Here is a 20,049-nt window from a genome sequence, read left to right as displayed (position 1 = left end):
CATATACTGAGGGGGGGGGGGGGGGGGGGGGGGGAGGATGGGAAATAGCCCATTAGTAAAATATTTTTACTGATTCTGCAGAAAAACTTCCCTGGTGCCTTGGCAGCTGCTCACAGTTAGCAAATGCATAAACAAAAACTGACATGAGCAAAACAAATCTGAGACAGTGCAAATTAATTTCAGAGCCCAAAAAACTACAAATAAAATTGCCAAAGAGAGTTACCACTTATTATACAAAAATTGTAAGAAGTACTGTGAGATGCCATGAGAGGCTTACTACCATATGCAATTTTGATTTTTAAAAAGTTAGCAATATAAACAATAAGGCACAGGGTAATTGAATTCACAATATGTTGACAGATTGCTGAGTCAGTTGGCGACTATGAGTAAATGAAATGCTTCCACTAGATTTCTGCAGGGATTAGTTCAAGACCTGTTGCTATTCAGTATTTGCATCAATATTCCAATATTTTCGGTACTATCTGTGGTGAGCAGGAACCGAGGGCATGGTAAACAAGAACAAGACAGAAAGAGAGTGATCTGCCTCACCTGATTTAAAAAAGAAGAGCAGAAATGGACATTTCTTATATCAGCTAGGAGGATTCAAGTACGAAAGACTCTAAGACAGAGAGACAGATAGGAACATCTTTCTGGAAGTACCTAGATTTAGCATTTATCAGATGTCAACCAGCTGAGCAGCCATCCTGAGGCAGAATGTGTTGATTATGAAAGAAGTTTCATAGTCAAGCAGCAAGAATGATCAAGGGGATAGAAAAGTTCTATGGAGAAAATCAGAAGTCACTGGGATGGATTACTTGTGGAAAGACATATAAGAGGAGCTATAATAAAATAACTGCCAATGCATCAGTAACAATGCAGCAATTCCCTTTCTGCCTGATCCCTAACAATAACAGGCTATTCAGTTAAGGATAAATTAAAAAGAGGAGGAAATCCTCTCTCCATAGCAAATATTGCACATGGAACTCATTGCCACTAAAACCTGCTGATGCCAAAGCATACTCAAAATCATGTCATATCAGGATTCAAAATAGTATGTTCATAGAGGAGCTCATCCTTCTGCTGCTGACCCTTCTGCCAAACCTGCACTAAGGACTTGAGATGGTATGTCCTACTGAATTCACTCCACAAATAAAATCAGTATGGATGATGGCAGACCACAAAACTGGCAAACTTCAGAGACAGTGCTTGCTTTGTAAGCTGATAATAATAGCTGTAGAAAGGTTGGATGCCTCAAAGAACTGTGCCAAATGAGACTGATTTGAAGCCTGTTGCTGCTGTGTACCCTGCAGATCTGTTGCAACAGCAGGGACTGGGAGGACTCTTCATTAGGAACTGTAATGACAAGACAAGAGGTAATGGCTTCAAACAGGGGAAGTTTAGGTTACACATAAGGAGGAAGTTTTTTACAGCGAGAGTGGTGAGGCACTGGAATGGGTTGCCCAAGGAAGTTGTAAATGCTCCATCCCTGGCAGAGTTCAAAGCCAGGTTGGATGGAGTCTTGGATGACATGGTTTAGTGTGAGGTGTCCCTGCCCATGGCAGGGGGGTTGGAACTAGATGGTCTTAAGGTCTTTTCCGACCTTAACTATTCTATGATTCTATGACCCCAGTGAGCGTGGTGAGGATGTTTGCATAAGCACAATGTCTTGAAATAGCACTGTGTGGGACAATAGCTCCTCCTCTGTCCTAGACCACTCAAAAGAAGTCCTTAATGAATGGGTCCTTGGCAAGTGTGAGCATGCTCTTCATTACCTTAGCTCTAATTTAAAGTCCTAAGCACTGGAACTACCATGCCACCTTTTTCCTGACATCACAGGACCACAGGTAGTAGCTAGGTTTTCTCTTCATGATGCCCTGTTGCTTTACAGCTTGTGATCTCATTAGCAAGAACAGCCCAGAGTGGGCTGTGAGACTTCAAGTAGCTTATTTATAGCTGAAATTTGTCATGCCTTGAGAAAAACAACTCAGGACAGATTATACATTTAAAACAAAAAAACAAAAAAGGACTCAACCAAACCCAACAAACCTTGCTGTATTCAGAGGAATTCATCACTGTTTTCACATTCCTGACAATGCTGTTACAGCAAGTAAAAACGGAAAGCACATAGTTTCCATAGCAATTGTTAAAATGACAAGTTGTCACCTACTAAGTAATTTAAAAATAAAAGAATCACTTTAAGAAGCGAGGATATGAAGTCAGCACAGTTTATATTCAATGGTGGTTGTCCCTAGGAAAAGGGGACAAGGTGTTCTTTCTCCTAAACAGCATATTGATACTTCCTAACCCAAAACCTACCATTGGACAATCATTTAGGAAACTTTGACTACAAATTTATGAATATTCACTCTTAAGAGAGTCTTCTGAGCAGAGGAGAAATTATACACTGCACTGTTTGTAAATATTATTTTTAACCCTCTAAAAGATGACACTGATGACGTATCTTCAGACACTCATGAACACTCGCTTGGTAGTTTCCCAGAGAAGGAAAAATGGGAAATACACTGTTTAATAATGTTCTCATCAAGAGCAAAAAAATCATGCAAACAAAGCAGCCATCTAGGTCAACCAGATACTAACTCTGATTTTTCTTTAACACTGTTAAAGAAATAGGGTTTTTACTCTATCGATTTCCCCAAACCAACACATTTTAAATTTAGAGGTGTCTTTATAATGACAATAACCATTTTGATCCCCACATATTTGCCCGGAGATAAAACTTCACTTTAAGACAACTACGTAGCAGAGACTGCTGAAGAAACTCATCACTTTCCTCACCATTCCTCCTTGTCTTACCCTACACTTGCTACAATGAAAACTTTTTCATTGCAGCGATTTCGCCAATTTATGCACTGATTTTAAGGTGGCTCCATGTATCAGTGGTCAAAAATAGCTACTGTAAAACTATCAAAACTCTTTTCCTTATTTCCAAGAAAGTGCTATTTTTCTCACACTGCTTTCCTCTTCTAAACTAGTGTAGTGGTGATAAGTTAATCTCCCTTTAGAATGAAGAATCTAATTAACATCTACTAAGTGTTCAAACGTTAATTAGACTATAGTAATTTAACACTCAAGCTAATATATTTAATTCTATAAAAGTGCATTTCTGCTACTGCATGAAGTTTTTGTTATTCAGAATATCAGAGAAGTCAACCTCAGTGGTCCACAGCCCTAAAATTCTATGAATTTAATGGGAAATCACTGGGGTTTTGCCAGGCAAACTAGAAAATGGAACTCTTTTAGAAGAGAATTAAACTTGAAAAGGAATAAAGACTATTTTCTTTTTTTTTTTTTTACTATTTCACTTCTATTTTTCTAGCGAAACTCATTTATAACTGCAGTTTTCCGTTTAATTATCTGTAGAGATCCTGACGCCACCAAAGCCCCCAAAATTCCATATTAGAACTATTTTGAGCACCTGGAGATGAAATAAAGATGAAGATGGGGTTTGAAAAGCATCCAACATAAGGTAAATTGGGTAAGTTATAAAATCAGCCTAGAAAAAAACTCTATTTCTTTCTTCCCCAAATTTCAGCTGAACTCAAACATTTAGTGTCAATACATTCAGAATAGGTATATTATGGATTCACTGCCTCCAAAATTACTTGATTAAAAAGCAGAGAAACTTAAAAGAAGACCTTATTATTAATAAAGTAGGATTCTAAACAAAAATAAAAATCAAACAATACTTTCGGACTAGTGGATAGCACAGTTAAATTAATTAACTGAAAACTGTGCATGATTAAATACACTTAAAAATACAACAAACATTCATCCAGATGAGGAGGTAAAAGAGATTACTACCTATATAGGTATACTTACACAGCCTGTAGGCTTACCTTTATGAACACCCATCTGCATATGTACATGTATGATACACTGACACTGCAAGGAGCAGCTCATAGCAGCGTATGCTGAGATTTCTCAGACTTCTACACATACAAGTAAGAATTCAGTCTACAAAGTCTTTAGTCAAAACAGTTGACAGTCTACTGCTTCAGGTACTGCAAAACAAGCAGTGTTCCTAACTAGAGGACTATTTTATACTGCAGAGTTAATGATTCATGTAACAGATGACCTGAGAAGGTGTAGCCCTGTGCTGTCCTTGTCTCTCTTAGCTTTGCCCAGAAGATCTATTCTATATGAGTAAATCCAAGCGAAGAAAGAAAGATTTTTAGCTTGTGTGAAGACTATACACCAGAAAATTAATGTCACATATTGGTTCATACTATTTAATGCAAAAAATGTCATCAACTATAAGATCAGCAAAGAATATATATTCTTTTCCTAGAGTGTATTTCTGCTTCAAAAATCTTGAAAAGACTTATTAACTGATTACCTATACAAATAATTTAATTTGCTGGACAAGTAGATTCAAGATTGAAGGATGGCATGTTAGTACTTAATTAAATATAGCTTACAGAGATGTCCACACACTGTCTTACTTTCATTTCTAGACAAGGTCAAAGTAACTTGCAGAGGTTTTTTGCTTATGGATACTGAATTTCCAAAGATTTCACAGGGTCTTTACAAACTACAAAGATGTAACAGCAAAGAGATGTAACAGCAAAGACTGTTACCAACCTGACAGGAGAGGGACAAATGGTCTCCTGTGGGATTTAAGTGCAGCACACAAACTGTTCTTCCTCACCCTTTCACCTCACGAAAAAGCAGGTGAGAAATGCACACTGAATACTTCAGCTAGGTTTTCAGACTAACTGAAGACCTCTATGAGACCTGTTGCTAGTCATTATTTGCAACAATACTGAAGACGAAAATCAGCTTGTTTCTCTTGTTCATAGTGATGTCTTCTGCCACCACAATAATGAAGAAAAGAGTGTCCAGACTGTTTCTCTTCTTCACAAGAAAAATGATCTTTTTATCCATAATACAAAGGTCATTGCAGTGATCACTTTATTTCTTAAGTAGTTAATTGAGAGCCTACACAGCTTAACTCAAGACATTAAAATCAATCCCCACATTATTGAGTGAACTTTTAGGAGTTCTCACAGATGTATGTATCCATGCTTGCCCTACATAAAGGAACACTACACAGGAAGAATGCAGTAAGCATGACCACTGGAATGAGCAAAAGGTATAGGACAGTTGTACAGTATGTACACATGTACTACAAAACATCACAAATCCACCTCTGCACCTGGAGTTATTTGCAATTTCAAATACACAGTGTTTATACAGTGCTAGTTCTTCTGAACATTTTTATCCATCTATACAAATGTATGTATTTGAACATATGAACTGCGGTAAATTTACAGTACTCCTTTTTCCACATAAAGATATATTTAGTTACTAAGGAATCCTTTCTGCAAAAGACTCCACCTCATGAGTTTAACACAATTCTCTCACTTACCTGTTCCTTTTCTTCTTTTTCTAGGATTTTGCCTACTGCTTTTAAACAAATGCCTTCCTCCTTTTCTGATCACTTTTAAATTGCATTGTCCTACAAATCACCTTGCTTCCTAATGTCCTTCAGAACTTGTATGTGCACTAAGAACCAAGCACCACTCCTGCAATCAGCAAGCCGACATTGACTCAAAAGCTCATTGACTCAAAAGCTTTCAAAAGTACCAGAGAGAGCTGGCTTGTAAATTCACAGAAGCAAGCAGATTCCATCAGATTAGCTGTCGTGGTTTAAGCCCAGCCGGCAACTTGGAACCACGCAGCTGGACATTAGCATATCAGAAACTCTTCAAAAAAAAAAAAAATAAATAAAAAGAGCTAACTACATGCAAGACTCAAACAATTGCCGGGCTAATTACAGGGCAGGGACAGGATACATGTGGGCAGAAGTACCAGCAGCACTACCACAGGGTAGGTCCTTTATACACTGCATTTGAGGAGAGGAAGAGACAGTGTGGCTGGTGTTTTGTGCGGAAGGCTTAGGAGAGCTGTTACCAAGGCATGTTATCAAGGTCTGTAGGTCCTGGGACTAAGGACATGGATATCCTCTTCAGCAGTGGGCTGGGTGGAGTGCTCTCCCCTCCCCTGATGATCCCCTGATCTGTTCAAGATCTTTGTGGAAGGGATGCTGCCTTTTAAGAACGGATCATACCTCATACAAAACTGTAGTATTCCCATGAAGGAGAGGCCCATAGCAAATGTAGGAATGACCAACAACCCAGCCTAAATCAGAAGCTGCCCACCACACCTAAAATGAGAGGGAAAATAAAAAATAGTCAGGAGTTTTTAAGAGGACTTCAAAAACATTTACATGACATTTAAACAGAATTACCTCACCAGGTTTCAGTCCATATACAGCTGACATTGTCCAGTTCAGCATAACTGCATAGCCACCTGTTGGCCTGACAACACCCTAAATGAGAAAATTTGAACATTTAAGGTCATTTGAAGGATGCAATGATATTCCTGTCTTCTATTAAATTTTAGGCTTTTATCAGCAATAGACTTAATGTTGAGTAGTTCCAATAATTCTCATTTAAGAAAAGGATCCATTCCAACAAGTATATGCTTGAACTAGCACTCATACTGAAGAATATTTTGGAAAACAAACAAATAAGCAAACACACAACAAAACAAACATAAAAACCCAACCCAAGGTCTAGATGACAATAGCTTTCAGAAGATAACTAACAAAACTAGAATTCTCTCATTAAAATCAGATATACAAATATTTAGTCAACATAGGCTGACACAAAAAAAAAAAAAAAAAAAAAAAAAGAAAAAATTTTATAAAAAAAAGCTGAAAAAAAAAAAAAAAAAAAAAAAAAAAAAAAAAGAGATTTGAGTATTTATGTGACTTAACCTGTGGCCATCTAAATGCTAGGCATGTTTTAAATTAATTGCCTAGTCTATATCATCACTGAAAACAAGCAGCGCCTGAGGAGTAGTCAATCCCTAAAATAGCTGGAGTGAATTACTCCCTGAAATGCACTCTTCTTTCTGCACTGACTCTTTTCAAAGATGACAGAAAATTGGCTTTCACTAGATGTCTATTTTTGAAAGGTTTAATATCTAGCCTGACATATACATACAAATAGAGGGATTTGAAAATTAGAATGAGAGAGTATCAGCAGCATCATGCACTTTGCTAAGCCAAAAAATGGCTCTGGAACACCATTAATAGAATTTTTTTTTCCCAATATTTTGTAGTATTTGTATGTTTAATATACATTTAATCATCTCCTGGTACACTGTTTCTAGAAGAAAGAATAAGTGTACTATATCTTGATGTCCTGAACTAAAATTCACACAACATTCACTGAACCAAACAAATGTCTATAGTGCAGACAATACAACACAGCTATCTGTCTGTGCTAGGCATGGTATATTCTCTTTTTGCAGTTAATGGAATGAAGTAGGCATGTTCAGGCCATGTCCAAGAAATAAAGTAGAGACATATTAACTCATTAAAATGGAGATTGCCACAGCAGAGAATGGTTAACTAACACTTCACAAATTTTAGAAAGCAGATTGCCTTTGATAGTCTCAGTGTCTAAGCTAGGCCTTGCTCTGAAATTAACTACTTAAAAGCAAGCTCCTTAAATGAATACAAAAGTTATTTTATTTATTAAGCTACTCATTTTAACTTAGCACTACTTGACAATCGCCATTTTGTAAGTGTGATTTATCCAAAGTGTCTGTCTTTTAATCTAGACAGACAACACAGGGAAGTAATTTCTGAGAACTTTTATCTCCAGTATACTGCATTTCAAACTAATAGTCAAGGAAAATACCTGTTGTAACAAAGGATCCTATCTTGGACCTTTTGACAATATAATTAATTTAAGATACATATGTTGCTTTAAAGCACCCACATTCAAGGCAAAAAGCAGAGACCTTTTTCTCAGCAAAACTGATGTTTGTTTTCCTTTACCTCCTCAAAGATTCTGAACTTTATAAGCCACATTAAACAATTTTCTAGTAGCAGTGAAGCACTGCTTTATCCAGGGATGTGTGGTACTGCCTCTGAAATTCTCGTGGCAACAGCAATGCTAGAACATTATATTCAGCTTGTCTTTAAAAGAGGATTTTAAGTACCAAGCAAACACTCAAGCTTGCTTTAAAAATAAGCTCTTTTAAAAACAGATCATTAAGACTAATTGACATTTAAAAGTAAACATTTTCAAAGAATGTCCTATGTTAATTTTCACTTATTCAAGCAAAACTTTCATTTTCATGGGAATTATGGTCTCAGAACTATTCAGTAACACAAGCTTTCAGAACATGCTTAATTCCATTTAATGTGTAATGTCATAAACTACATCTTATTTAGATTAGCTACTATTTAAATAATGAATAAGCAAAGACTATTCAGCAATAAATATTATCACACAAGTGATATATTAACTAATCTTTGCTCATCCGAAACAGTTAAAACACAGAAGATATTAATGGATAACAGACATGCTGCTGTCCTGAAAAGTTTGTATTGTACAAACATTTTGAAGTAAATACAGCTTACCTTTATATTACTACTATTTAAATAAACATGATTTATTCCTTAACACTGACTGTAAAGTAGTGAAATGTGAATAAATGAGATTAAACCATTTCTAGCAATGCTTATCACTGAAATCTGGCAAACATTTTCAATCTCTTTAATTAAATATTTTCTCAAGTGAAACTCAGAAACAGACTACAGATAGTCCTTTACCTTAGGCAAGCCTGTTGTTCCAGATGTATACAGAATATAAAGTGGATGATCTGAGGGAACAGAGACACATTTACAACACTGTGCTTTGGCAAGCTCTTCTTCCCAGTCAAGATCACGACCTGGGGTAAAAGGAACATGACCCTGCCCATTGAAAAATAGAAAATTGTTGAAAGAAAACCAGATAGATTAAATGGAGTTGGGTCAAAAAACATGTACAATTAAATATTCTGTACAGTAATTTCTCTGCTGCATTTGTTGTATTTATTATTTAAATCTTACGAATATAAAGTTCTCCCATCAAATGAAAAAAATGAAGTACAACAGGTACACTAAACATTTTACTTGTAAAAGAGAAAAGGCATCTGCACTACATACACATCTGGAAGTTAACATAAAGGCACAACTGTACACCCACCAAATTAGGTCGCGTGTAAATGAGAACTTTTTCAGGTTTGCTCTGTACCCTTGCCAGTGCTCCTTCTAGGAGGGATATATATTCCACCTTCCTTTTCGGTTCTACTCCAAAACTTGCTGTTACAATAAGTTTGGGCTAAAATAAAGAAGTTAGATTGTTAATATATACATTTGCAATATATTATATATATGTAACCTAATAACATGTTTTCTATGAAGTTCTTTGATTAATGATGCTCAATGACTAATACCTATCTTCACATAATTAGAAACAGAGATTTAGATCAGTTTTCTGAGGAAATCAAGCTTGTATGATCTTGCTGTCCATGCATGTGGTTTTTGTTCAGGAGCATACTAATAACTTCTGACACTCTTCACCATTTTCAACCAAATTTGAGTAAGAAATCAACAGTATTAAGTTCCTGCAAGGTGCACAAAAAATAACAAAAAGAGAGAAAAACCCATCTATTAGCTCCTCCATTAAGGAAAAGTGTACAGTGATGTCAACAATTATCTGTCCTGTTTAGCCTGCTTTCTGATTATCTCCCTGCACCAGGTGGCGTATTTTAAAACTAGCTGTAGCACTTTGCTGGCTCTTTTCCAACCTACAATCGAATGGCAGAAGAGGGAATAAATCAGAGAAAGAGGAACAAGCAGGCAAACAAGAGATGATGGGAAACTAGAAATACAGGAAGAGAACAAGCTAAAGTCTTAAGGCACATGAGGGAAGTAAAGCTAGAGTCTTTCAAGCGTTGGTTGCAGGATTCAGGATGCAAAATCACTAAAAATCAGATTTCCATAGTTCTGGTGGGTTTTTTTAATAATTTCTATTTCCAAATGTGGATTTAACATCTTTGCCGTTAATTAACCTCAGGGTTTATGTAAGATTTCCTAAGTCAATAAATCTGCAAACAAACTATTTTGACTTAGGTCCGAAGATCAGTAATTTTATTCCTTGTACTTCAAGAAAAAAAAGGTAGCAAAAAAAAAAAAGGTGTTACAACACATTTTAATTGGCAGACAATAAGCCTTCAATCTCCTTGCTTTTGGAGTTTCAGAAGTATGTTTATCCTATGCCCCTCAGTTTGATAAAGCTAGTTTGCTAATTGTATGCATTAGCATAAATCTCAGTAAGTAGGCACAAACCATGATACCACAGCTAAGCAGCTAAGGCTGCATTAAACTCCACACAGAAAGCACAGATTAAATCAGTTTCTTATTCAATAATCAAATGTTTCCTGTCCAAATCTGCCATTTGGGGAAGTTTGCTAATTAGTGTGTATTCAAAATATAGATTTCAGATGAGCTTTAAATTTTCAGGATTTATCATCTTTCTCTTTTGGGATGTGCTGTTTTTAATAAAAAATGACACAACACAATGCAGTTAAACTGAAAATTCATCTGGATGCTGCTCTGAAATTAGACTGTAATTTATGTAAGATATTAACACAGTTCTATTCAATTGTTAAGATGAAAGGCTGTTGTCAACATCAGGTTTACAGTCATTTGTAACTGGTGCCACCTCTGCTCATCAAATGCTTTGTATGCAGTCTAAAAATAACCAGTGCTAAATTGGCTAAGGTGATGTATTTCCCAAATGAGGGCTGCTACTTTGAAAGCATCATAGATCACTCTGTGCAAATCAAAGGTCTGTTACTGGCTTCAACGGCTGTTTTCTAGTGTTTTGCCTCTCTACCTACACATACTATTTCCCCTGCATGTCTGCTCCCATGTTGCTTTTATACACCTATTCTCCACCTCTTCTGTGGCTCCGTGTAGTCCTGCATGAAAAGATTACACAGAAACAGAACTAGTTTGAAGGAAAATGAGGAAAGTTCAAAGGTTAGCTAGAGAAGGAATGCCAGCAGTTGTGAGCTGTAGGGGGAAAAAAAAAGAAAAAAAGTAGAAATAAGATAAAGCAAGGCCCCATAGTACAAGACCAATCATTTTAGGCTGTTGTAAAGACTCCTCCTATAAGTTCTTCTCTAGTCTCTAATAGCATACAAGGCAAAGCTTAGAAAAATGAATAAAAATATTTTATTGGGGCCAGCTAACAAAGCTGCAAAAAGCCCAAACTGAAAACTAACTAGCTTTGGGATGCAAAATGCCAGGACTGTAATGAAGAAGTTTACCGAGATACCCAGTGTTCAGGCCATCATTATACATATATTATACAGTAGTCTAAAGAATGAGACCTTAATCATGCAAGTAGTTAAAAATAAACACAAGATACGGCTTTCTAATCTACAATACGTATTCCACAAATAAATAGTGCTTCAAGACAAGAAAAGACCTGACTGCAACTATTATAAGGCAATTGTGCATCTTAAGTATCAGCAGCTAAGCTTCCTGCCTAATCATAGAATCACAGAATGGTTTGGGTTAGAAAGGACCTTAAGATCATCTAGTTCCAACCCCCCTGCCATGGGCAGGGATGCCTCACGCTAGACCGTGTTGCCCAAGGGTCTGTTCAATCTGGCCTTGAACACTGCCAGGGATGGAGCATTTACCACTTCACTCAAAAGGTTTGACTGTCTTACGATGAGAAGTAGGGATAACCATTCATAGCCATAGCTGTGTGCAGAAAGTATGTCTTATTCAAAATAAACTATTACAAAATATGAGCTCATTTTTTCAAGGAGGAGTTCAGAGGAATGGAGCACCTCTCATGAAAAAAGGCTGAGAGAGTTGAGGTCGTTCAGCCTGGAGAAGCCTCACTGCAGCCTTTTAGTACTTCAAGAGGACCTATAAGAGATGGGGACAAACTTTTCAGCAGGGCCTGTTGCAATAGGACAAGGGGTAATAGTTTCAAACTAAAAGAGGGGAGATTTAGACTAAATATTAGGAAGAAATTTTTTACAATGAGGGCACTGAAACAGGTTGCCCAAAGAGGTGGTAGATGCCCCAACCCTGACATTCAAGTCGGGTTGGAAGGGGCTCCAAGCAACCTGATCTAGTTGAAGATGTCCCTGCTCATTGCAGGGGTTTGGACTAGATGACCTTTAAAAGTTCCTTACAACCCAAACTATTTTATGATTCTGTGAAAGTGTCTATTGTTTCAAAATTGTAAACTATATAGTTCAACATTCAGGTGAAAGGAAAGAGGACAAGAAACTGTTGTTATCACGCTCTGTATCACTTCACTGCAATTCACCGCAGAACGTCTGTAACTGCCAATACCTGACAAGAGTAGAAATTGTCAGCAGGACTTTGCAGCATTCCCAGACCTATTTAAAATTCAAGATAAATTAAGGTAAGGTGGTAAAGTACATGTACCTTTTCAAAGCCACAGAAAGTGCTTGTTATTTCTTTCATTTAGATCTTCCAATAAAATGTGAAGTTTGACCTTTCCCACAAAAGCATCTTGCAGCCAGCTTTCCATTGCATACTTCTAACTCTTTCTAATTAATCTTACCAACACTAGCTCCTGAACTGCAGCATCTAAACCAATTCATAAACCAATTCATGTAAAAGCCTAAGAGAAAAGCTATTTTTTGAGACTGCTTCAATTAACCTCTGATTTAAGCAGAATACCATCTATCACAGCTACTTATATAAGTATCTTAAATGTAATCTCAGTATTACGCAATTCACTTACCAAAAAAGCTTTACTGTGTTACAAAATTGGGGCATGTTTTGAAATTTAGGTTGAGGACTTACCTCTCCTCTGACTTATACTTCCACTACACATCAAATGGACCAAAAATCATCCACAATATCCAGATCTGCCTTTTAAAGAAGGTAATGTAAACTAGAATTTAATCCATCGCCTGCAGCTAGTAACTCTATAGCTAACACTTTGAAAGGCTTGCTATGTGACCTTGGATATATCACTTAAACTTTCTGTTTTCTTTTTAATGCATGAAGCAAGGATTACGATTACTGTGCTGTCTCCTTTCACTCCTCAGAGAAAATCCATTGGGATTAGTTAGTTAATAGTTGCAAAATACTCTAAAAGTAAACATAATAAATAATTTACATTGGAACAACCTTCATTTTAAAGGTTTATAATTTTTCTTCTACATTATTTTTCCCTAATTCTATGAGTTAAAATTAATTTTTATAGTTTGTTAAAAAGTGAAGAAGTAGGAAGAAAGATGGGGGCAAACTATGGAGCTGTTGTTAGTCTTCCCCCAGCTTTTTTTCTCAATTCCAATAAACCATTTCAGCCATTTTATTAACTTTTTCTTTGTTAAAACATGAAGGGGGGGAGGAGGCATGCATTCAACTTTCTATTTACAGATATTCATAAAATTCAAGCCTTGGTGATGTGAAAAGCACTTCTGTACACAAACATCTAAGTAAAAGTTCCATAAATCCTGTGGACTTTACCCTGCATAATGCTTTGGCTTACACATCTAACCAATGTGATTCAGTGATAGATGGCTACCATGGATGGTCTGAATGATCCAGGTGACTGATCAATACGACAAAGACTTTTGTCTAATTCTCTGGTAGAAAACAGGAACAGAAACTTCCAGTAGAAGCACTATTAGGTGGTTTGAAACTAATGCATATACAAGCTACTAATATGCATGTGTAAGTTACTAAATAGATTATTAAAGTACTATTTGCATTTTCACTTAATAAGGCTTACATAATGCTTCATAAACACACTCAATTTGTGCTGAACTTGGAAGCCTTTAAAGCATTCACCTCAATTATGTTCTCTGCAGTCATTTACTTAAGGTACCTGGTTTCCTAGCTGCCTTGATTCATGTAGAAATTAGATGAAGTAAATTCACAACTGAAAAATATACCCAGTATGCCTGAACGTCAAGTAAACCAACGAAGTCATTTAGGGTTGGCAGCCTTTTCCTCTTACACTTCAGGAAAATGTTGGGCAAAAGACCAATTTTAAAGTGATGTTTTGTAGAAGAAGATTGACAAATGGGAGAAGAAAGTGTGTTCTAAACAGACGGCAGCACATTAAACTCATGCTTTTTTAAAAAGAGGTCAAAATTTGTATCTCAATGTCTGCTATGAAGTTATCAACCTCAGCACATACATAGTACTTTGTTCATATTGCAGTTAGGCATTATAAACAACCTGAGACTATGTGCTACACAGAGTTGTTATGCTCTCTGGTAAAAAACAACAAACAAACAAAAACCAAACAAAACAATAGGGTTTTGACATTGACTTACATGAGTAACTAATGCAATGATATTTGTTGCTCCAAATATATTACCTTTGCATGGTCAATGCGAACAGAAAGCTCTTTTGATGCAAATCCACCAAAAATCAGGCTATGGATGGCTCCTATTCTTGCACAAGCCAGCATACAGTACACTGTCTGTGGAATCATGGGCATATAGATGACCACACGATCTCCTTTCTTCACACCATGTCTGACCATGACATCAGCTAATTTGGAGACCTGTACAGGCAAAACATTCACAACATATTAAAAGTTTCTCCAGATATGCTTTTGCCCCATAAAAAACAACTTTCACACAATCAACAGATGCAGGACATTAAGGAGACAAGCCAGCATAATATGGGAAGTTTATGAATGATGCAATCAATAAATATAGGACAATTTCCTTTTTGCAAAAAACACTAATACATTTTTCTTTCATAACATGAGAATGGACTGAAGCCAATTATTGTACACATTATGGAAAAAAAAATCAGTAACAACGTTTTGCAAATTTTTAAATGACCCTCTAAACATTCATTCTTTTATCCAGAAAACTGCTTATATTCCTCAATTTTAGCTTTTAAGGACAGATGTAAACAGAGCATTTCATAATGCAAATTCTATCCTAACTAGCTAACGTTGCGGATGGAATGACGCACTTCACTTGTAAAAAAAAAGAGAAGTATAGATATGTTTATTGATATAAAACAGTGATTTAACAAAGTTGATAGTAAATGCAACAGTGGTTTAACAAGATTTGTTGGTGAGGTACATAAGATTATTTAATGCATAGAGGACAGTGTAAGACAAAACTTTCAGGAAGGCACTCCTGTTGAGCCATGAGGTTCAGAAAGGTCCCCCTTGCTTTCTAAACTCCTTTAGCAGGGGAGTATAGATGCAGCTGGAAACGAACTTAGTCCCAGACTTGGTCAACAGTTTATGTCTAAAGGATTATACGTGTACAGTCAAATCTTTATATCAGTTAGCTAAGGTTTTGAAGTTTAGTATGCTATTAATCACTTATGCAGAATCTGTTGCAGCAAGGAATCTCTCGACCTCGAGGAGTAACCCCGAGATGTGTCCCTGCTCAAGAGGAGATTCTGGCAGCCTGCTGCCATGCAAAAGAGACCAAAGGGCCCTGGGCTGTCAACTCTTAATCCATAGATTAAGACGATTGACTTTTAGTCATATTTGCATAGCAGCCATATTTCAGCTGGTGCATGCTCAACAAGCTGTTGGGCAAGACTTATGGCCTTTAGCTATTGTGCTGTTATCTGTCTCCACAAAGTCCAAAATAAGCCAGATGCAGCCTTCACAACCAATACTGGTGGCTATTGCTTAAGCAGAAAAATGGGGGCAAGCGAAGAGCACACTGCCACAGCTAAGTCTGAAACACAAATCAATATGTAGTAATATTTTCTCTACCTCAGTAAATTTCTCAGAATCCAAGAGAAGAAATCTTACACCCTGAATCAAATACAAATTCAGAGGAACACAGATTTGAGAAGTTATTTTTCCACTCATTTTCAGATATTCATTTTTGGTATGCAAGAGCCTGAAGACAGACTATGCATGGCATGAAAGGTCTGGAACTTAAGAAATGTAATAGATCAGTGGCAACATCAGCGATCTGTACCATGAGAAAATATTTATTACCTCGACAGTGTATAGTATTCTGTTACAGAATTAGTATTGAAAATTCCATTAGTACACCAGGATGGAAAATTCACCACATAATATTTCTGTTTGAGTGAGCATGGGATCCTTGTGAGCTCTACGCTTCTCCTGACCTGCTTGTTGCAGCTTGTTGTTTTTCCTGAAGGAAAAGCAAATGACTAATTCCCCAAGAGCAACTGAATGAACTCAGCTGAAAGAGGTTTCTCAAGTTCCAGAGGGTGACAGCTGTGTAACACTCAGTAACCAAACCTGCTCACTGCTTTTAAATTTTTCAACTAGACATCACTGTGTAGAGGAGTATAACTAATATAGGTAAAGCTGTGGGTAACTGTGCACAACATATAAGCTAATAGTTTAAGAGGAAAAACAGTAAACTAAGAAGAAATAAAGTAGACTAATAAGCTAACATGAAAAAGGTTGGAAGTAGAAACATCCCAGGAAGTTGTGAGCTGGAATATTCCATAAGCACAATTACATGCCAGGCAGATGTAACAAGAACAGGAGTTTTGCTTGTAATAGTTTTACATTACTGATAAGACTAAAAAGTTACATTCTCTGGGAAGGGATATCTGAAGATACATAAATCTAAGTTTGAAAAAAGGGAGTTGCTCTGTCTTACAGGGGAACTCCTCTTACGTACAGTAGCAAAACTCTTCTTTAAGAGGTTGTCATTCACTAGAAAATACTACATTAAGCATAAGAAGTTTAAACATTCTGATTTATTCCATTATCAATGTAACAGGAAACTACTCATATATGTATTCCTCACATCTTACCTGAACTGCATTATTCCTTATTTATTTATTATATCATACAGAGAAGGTTTCAAGTAAAATTTAGTCTCACGAAAGACTTTTCTTCAGGTACTATCAGACTGCAAAGAAAGGAAAGGGGAGACAAACTCCCGAGAGCAGCAGGGAGATGTTGCCTGTTAAATAGAAAATACCCAACCTTATGAAGCAGCAAGAGATGTTTTCAGTGACCCAGCAAATAATGCAACCAATGGGAGCAGCCTAGGCCAATAATACATGTTGTGCCAGCAGAGCAGGAGGCAAGGACCCTGTTTTTCAAGGATAAGCTAGACAGGAGGGTAGATTTTCTTTGAAATGTTTTACTTTCATTTATATTATTAATCAAATTTGAGTTTTCTCTATTTAAAGAGTTACCTTACTCCAGTGTAATATTTCAAATTTTAGTACCACTGATACTTTCTGAGACTCATAGGCATTAGGCTCTTACTTTTACGGTCATATTCAAGAAAACTTGGAGCAATTACATCCAAATCTAGAAGCCTATCTGATACATGTTCTGAAGAGAATAATGCAGCATTACATACTGCTTCTCTCTTCAGTGGGAACATGTTCAGAATTTCAGCAACCTGAGACAGTAACATCCAGAAGCTCCACATGCATTTGACCTGTGTCTGCATTAAATACACAGCTCCTCCACAATCAAACTGTGCATATTTTTTATACTTCTGCCTGAGGATTTAAGAAAATGGAAACACAGAAGGCCCAAACACAGAAGGCCCAAGCATGCATGCTTGCATCAGCAGATGACAGTATAGCTTCAGCTTTTTATAAACATTGCATAAATCCCTGCTGTTATTTTAAAGCACGATAGAGAAAATGTTTATACGGCAAAGTGATCACCATACCAAGCCGAAAATTTACACGAACTAAAGTATGTACATGATTTACTTGTAACAGACCTCTTATATTAAATGTTACTGATTATCAAAAGAGCGTATCTTTAAATCTAGACCTGTTATTACCTATCAATACTATATGGAACTGACATGCTATCAAAACAAAACAAAAATCAACAAGGCCTGGACACAACTAGAATTTTTGACATACCACCAGCATTTACAGTCATTTCTAGATATTTGCCTGCTAAAGGCAAAAAGCATCACTTAAAGATCATCATTAGTAATTTTGTAATAGAAGACTTCTAATGCCTCTATACAAGCTATGTAACATTGGTACTTGGCTACAGGAAGGAGACAGTGAAGAAGTCTGCATGTAGTTAAATAATTTTTACTGAAACCTATCATAGGTAAATTGTACTTAAAGAAGAATGTATGTAGCATGCCACAGACAGGAATCACGTCTTTCATGCAAAACCAATAATCGCTTGTCTGCACTTAACCTCCCTATCCTAGAGTTTAATGGCACTGAAAACAATAACCCAATATACTACATGAGTACCTATGATATTACTTGTGCCCTCTCCCTCATCCTTCTGACAGCCAGAGAACATCTGGACTACATAATAGATAATAAAACACCGTATCTGCAACTATTTGGAAGAGTAGCGAACAGTTTATATTGTGGGTTTATATTGCCCTTAAGACTGATGTGGAAACCCTGAAACATCCATACAATCACTCTTTCTTAAAAAAAAAAAAAAAAAAAGAGGGGGGCAGATGTCAGTAGTGACATTTCATTACACTGTTACAAGCCATGAAACCTTCCTCTTTGTTACAGTGTGTTGTCATTTATGGTTTACATTAAGACAGCTTACTTTATCACTCAAGATTTTATAGTTGCTATTTTCCTACCAGCATGCTATTTCTCCACTTGTCTTCAAGTTTAAGATTGCTCTATCACTTTAATATATTTGACACTTCAGCAATAAAATCACTTGAGACCAAGTGATATAATAAGAAACTCAAGTAGGTTTTCAGCTTTGAAGGTCTGGGCTTAAATTACACTTCTATTAAATGCAAGCCCCCTGTGAACATGGCTTTATTTTTACTCAGCCACCAAACAAATACTACATCTGTATTAGCAGTTCAGGTCTGAAGAAGTATTCAGTTCTGCAGTAAATCACCACACTGCCCCTAGTAGTTAAAAGAAGCAGTTTTGGTCCATGCCAAAAGAATTCTTCTTCAAAGATACTAAAACAGAAATTCCACTCAAAATGTTCAAAAGAGGAGCTTCAAAACTTCCCGGGTTGAACAACGACTGGGTCTCACCAATGTTGAGTCCTTCAATACAAGCTAAACACAAAAGGATTCTTCAAATACTGAGAGCACCTGAAACATTCTAAAATACATGGAGTAAAAAGAGCCATGTCACATACACATTCCTCTAAACCAAAGGCAGCAAGTTGCTCTTCAGCTTCTCCACTGTGTCATTTTCCCAAGACTACTACAGAAAGTACTCCTTCCTACTTTCCCCATCCCCTTCATCAGCCTCTTCACTCTTCTATTACTCTTCTTAGTTACTGTTCCCATGGGGACCCCCATGAGACAACATGAAGGAACATCCTCTTGGCACACTCTCTGCTATAGCAGGCAATGGGAACTGCAAAATCATCGATTCAGATGCACACCTAAGTGTGTGTACTCCTTTCCTGTACGTGTATTGAACATGGGACTGTGTTTAGGAGGTTCCTAGTATAGTTAGGACACTAGTCACAGAGCTGTGGAAAGATGGTGTAGGTCTCTTGATTGACTGTGAGAGCTGTTATGCCTTGAGAGACAATTTCCCATGGGCTGTGAGGGAAGGTCCGCAGAGCAAAAAGCTCCATCAGAGACCATATGCCCTGTCCCAACTCTGCCTATGTGCCAGGCACAGCCCTGGCAACTGTTGAAGTCATGGATGCGGCATGTCTTGATAATAGCTCTCCTAGGCTTCTGCACAAAATACCAGCCACACTGTCTCAAATGCAGCATGTAAAGCAGTGTGTAAAAGACCTACCTTGTGGTGGTAATGGTGCTGGTACACTCCTCCACACATATCAAGAAAAAATATGAAGCAGGAGGATTGCCAGACAGCTGCTGGGATTGCAGTTAGTTGCAGAAATCTGTCCCTCCTCCTTTCAGATGCCTAGAAGTTCTTTGTGTTGAGAGTAAGCTGGGGATTTTTGAGAAGGGCCATTTTCCTTCTTTTCCTTCCTGGAATTGGTTGTGGACTGTGTCTCCAAGGAGGGACTGGGATGGGATGGGGCATCTGTAATACTTATCAGCTTGGCATGGATTCAATGTTTGATCAGAAGCGATGCCATGGCATTCAGTCTACAAGAAGAGATGGTTTCCATACAACTATTTGCCCCAGGAAATTTCTGGTATTTGTGAAAGATAGCCCATAGTATTAGGCACAACTCCTACAGCATCTGTTCCCTTGAAAGGTCGTTATTTGAACAACATCCACTC

At 37.1% G+C, this 20,049-nt stretch overlaps 1 protein-coding gene across 1 annotated transcript in view; it reads right to left on the bottom strand.

Moving 5' to 3' along the window:
• The window catches only part of LOC104410685 (acyl-CoA synthetase short-chain family member 3, mitochondrial-like), a gene marked incomplete at both ends in the record, with an annotated part of 31,035 nt that extends 16,588 nt beyond the window's left edge, over positions 1-14,447 (bottom strand). The window contains 5 exons of the mRNA XM_010020929.1: positions 6,092-6,187; positions 6,272-6,352; positions 8,654-8,794; positions 9,069-9,203; positions 14,259-14,447. Of these exons, the coding sequence (XP_010019231.1) occupies positions 6,092-6,187; positions 6,272-6,352; positions 8,654-8,794; positions 9,069-9,203; positions 14,259-14,447 (642 nt within the window). The remainder of the gene's footprint in view (positions 1-6,091; positions 6,188-6,271; positions 6,353-8,653; positions 8,795-9,068; positions 9,204-14,258) is intronic.
• Positions 14,448-20,049: the final 5,602 nt, after the last annotated feature.

Source organism: Nestor notabilis, unplaced genomic scaffold, assembly GCF_000696875.1.
Source record: "Nestor notabilis isolate BGI_N333 unplaced genomic scaffold, ASM69687v1 scaffold1348, whole genome shotgun sequence".
Classification (NCBI taxonomy): Eukaryota; Metazoa; Chordata; class Aves; order Psittaciformes; family Psittacidae; genus Nestor; species Nestor notabilis.
The sequence above is the reverse complement of the archived record's forward strand: the minus strand, read 5'-3'. Positions and strand labels throughout refer to the sequence as shown.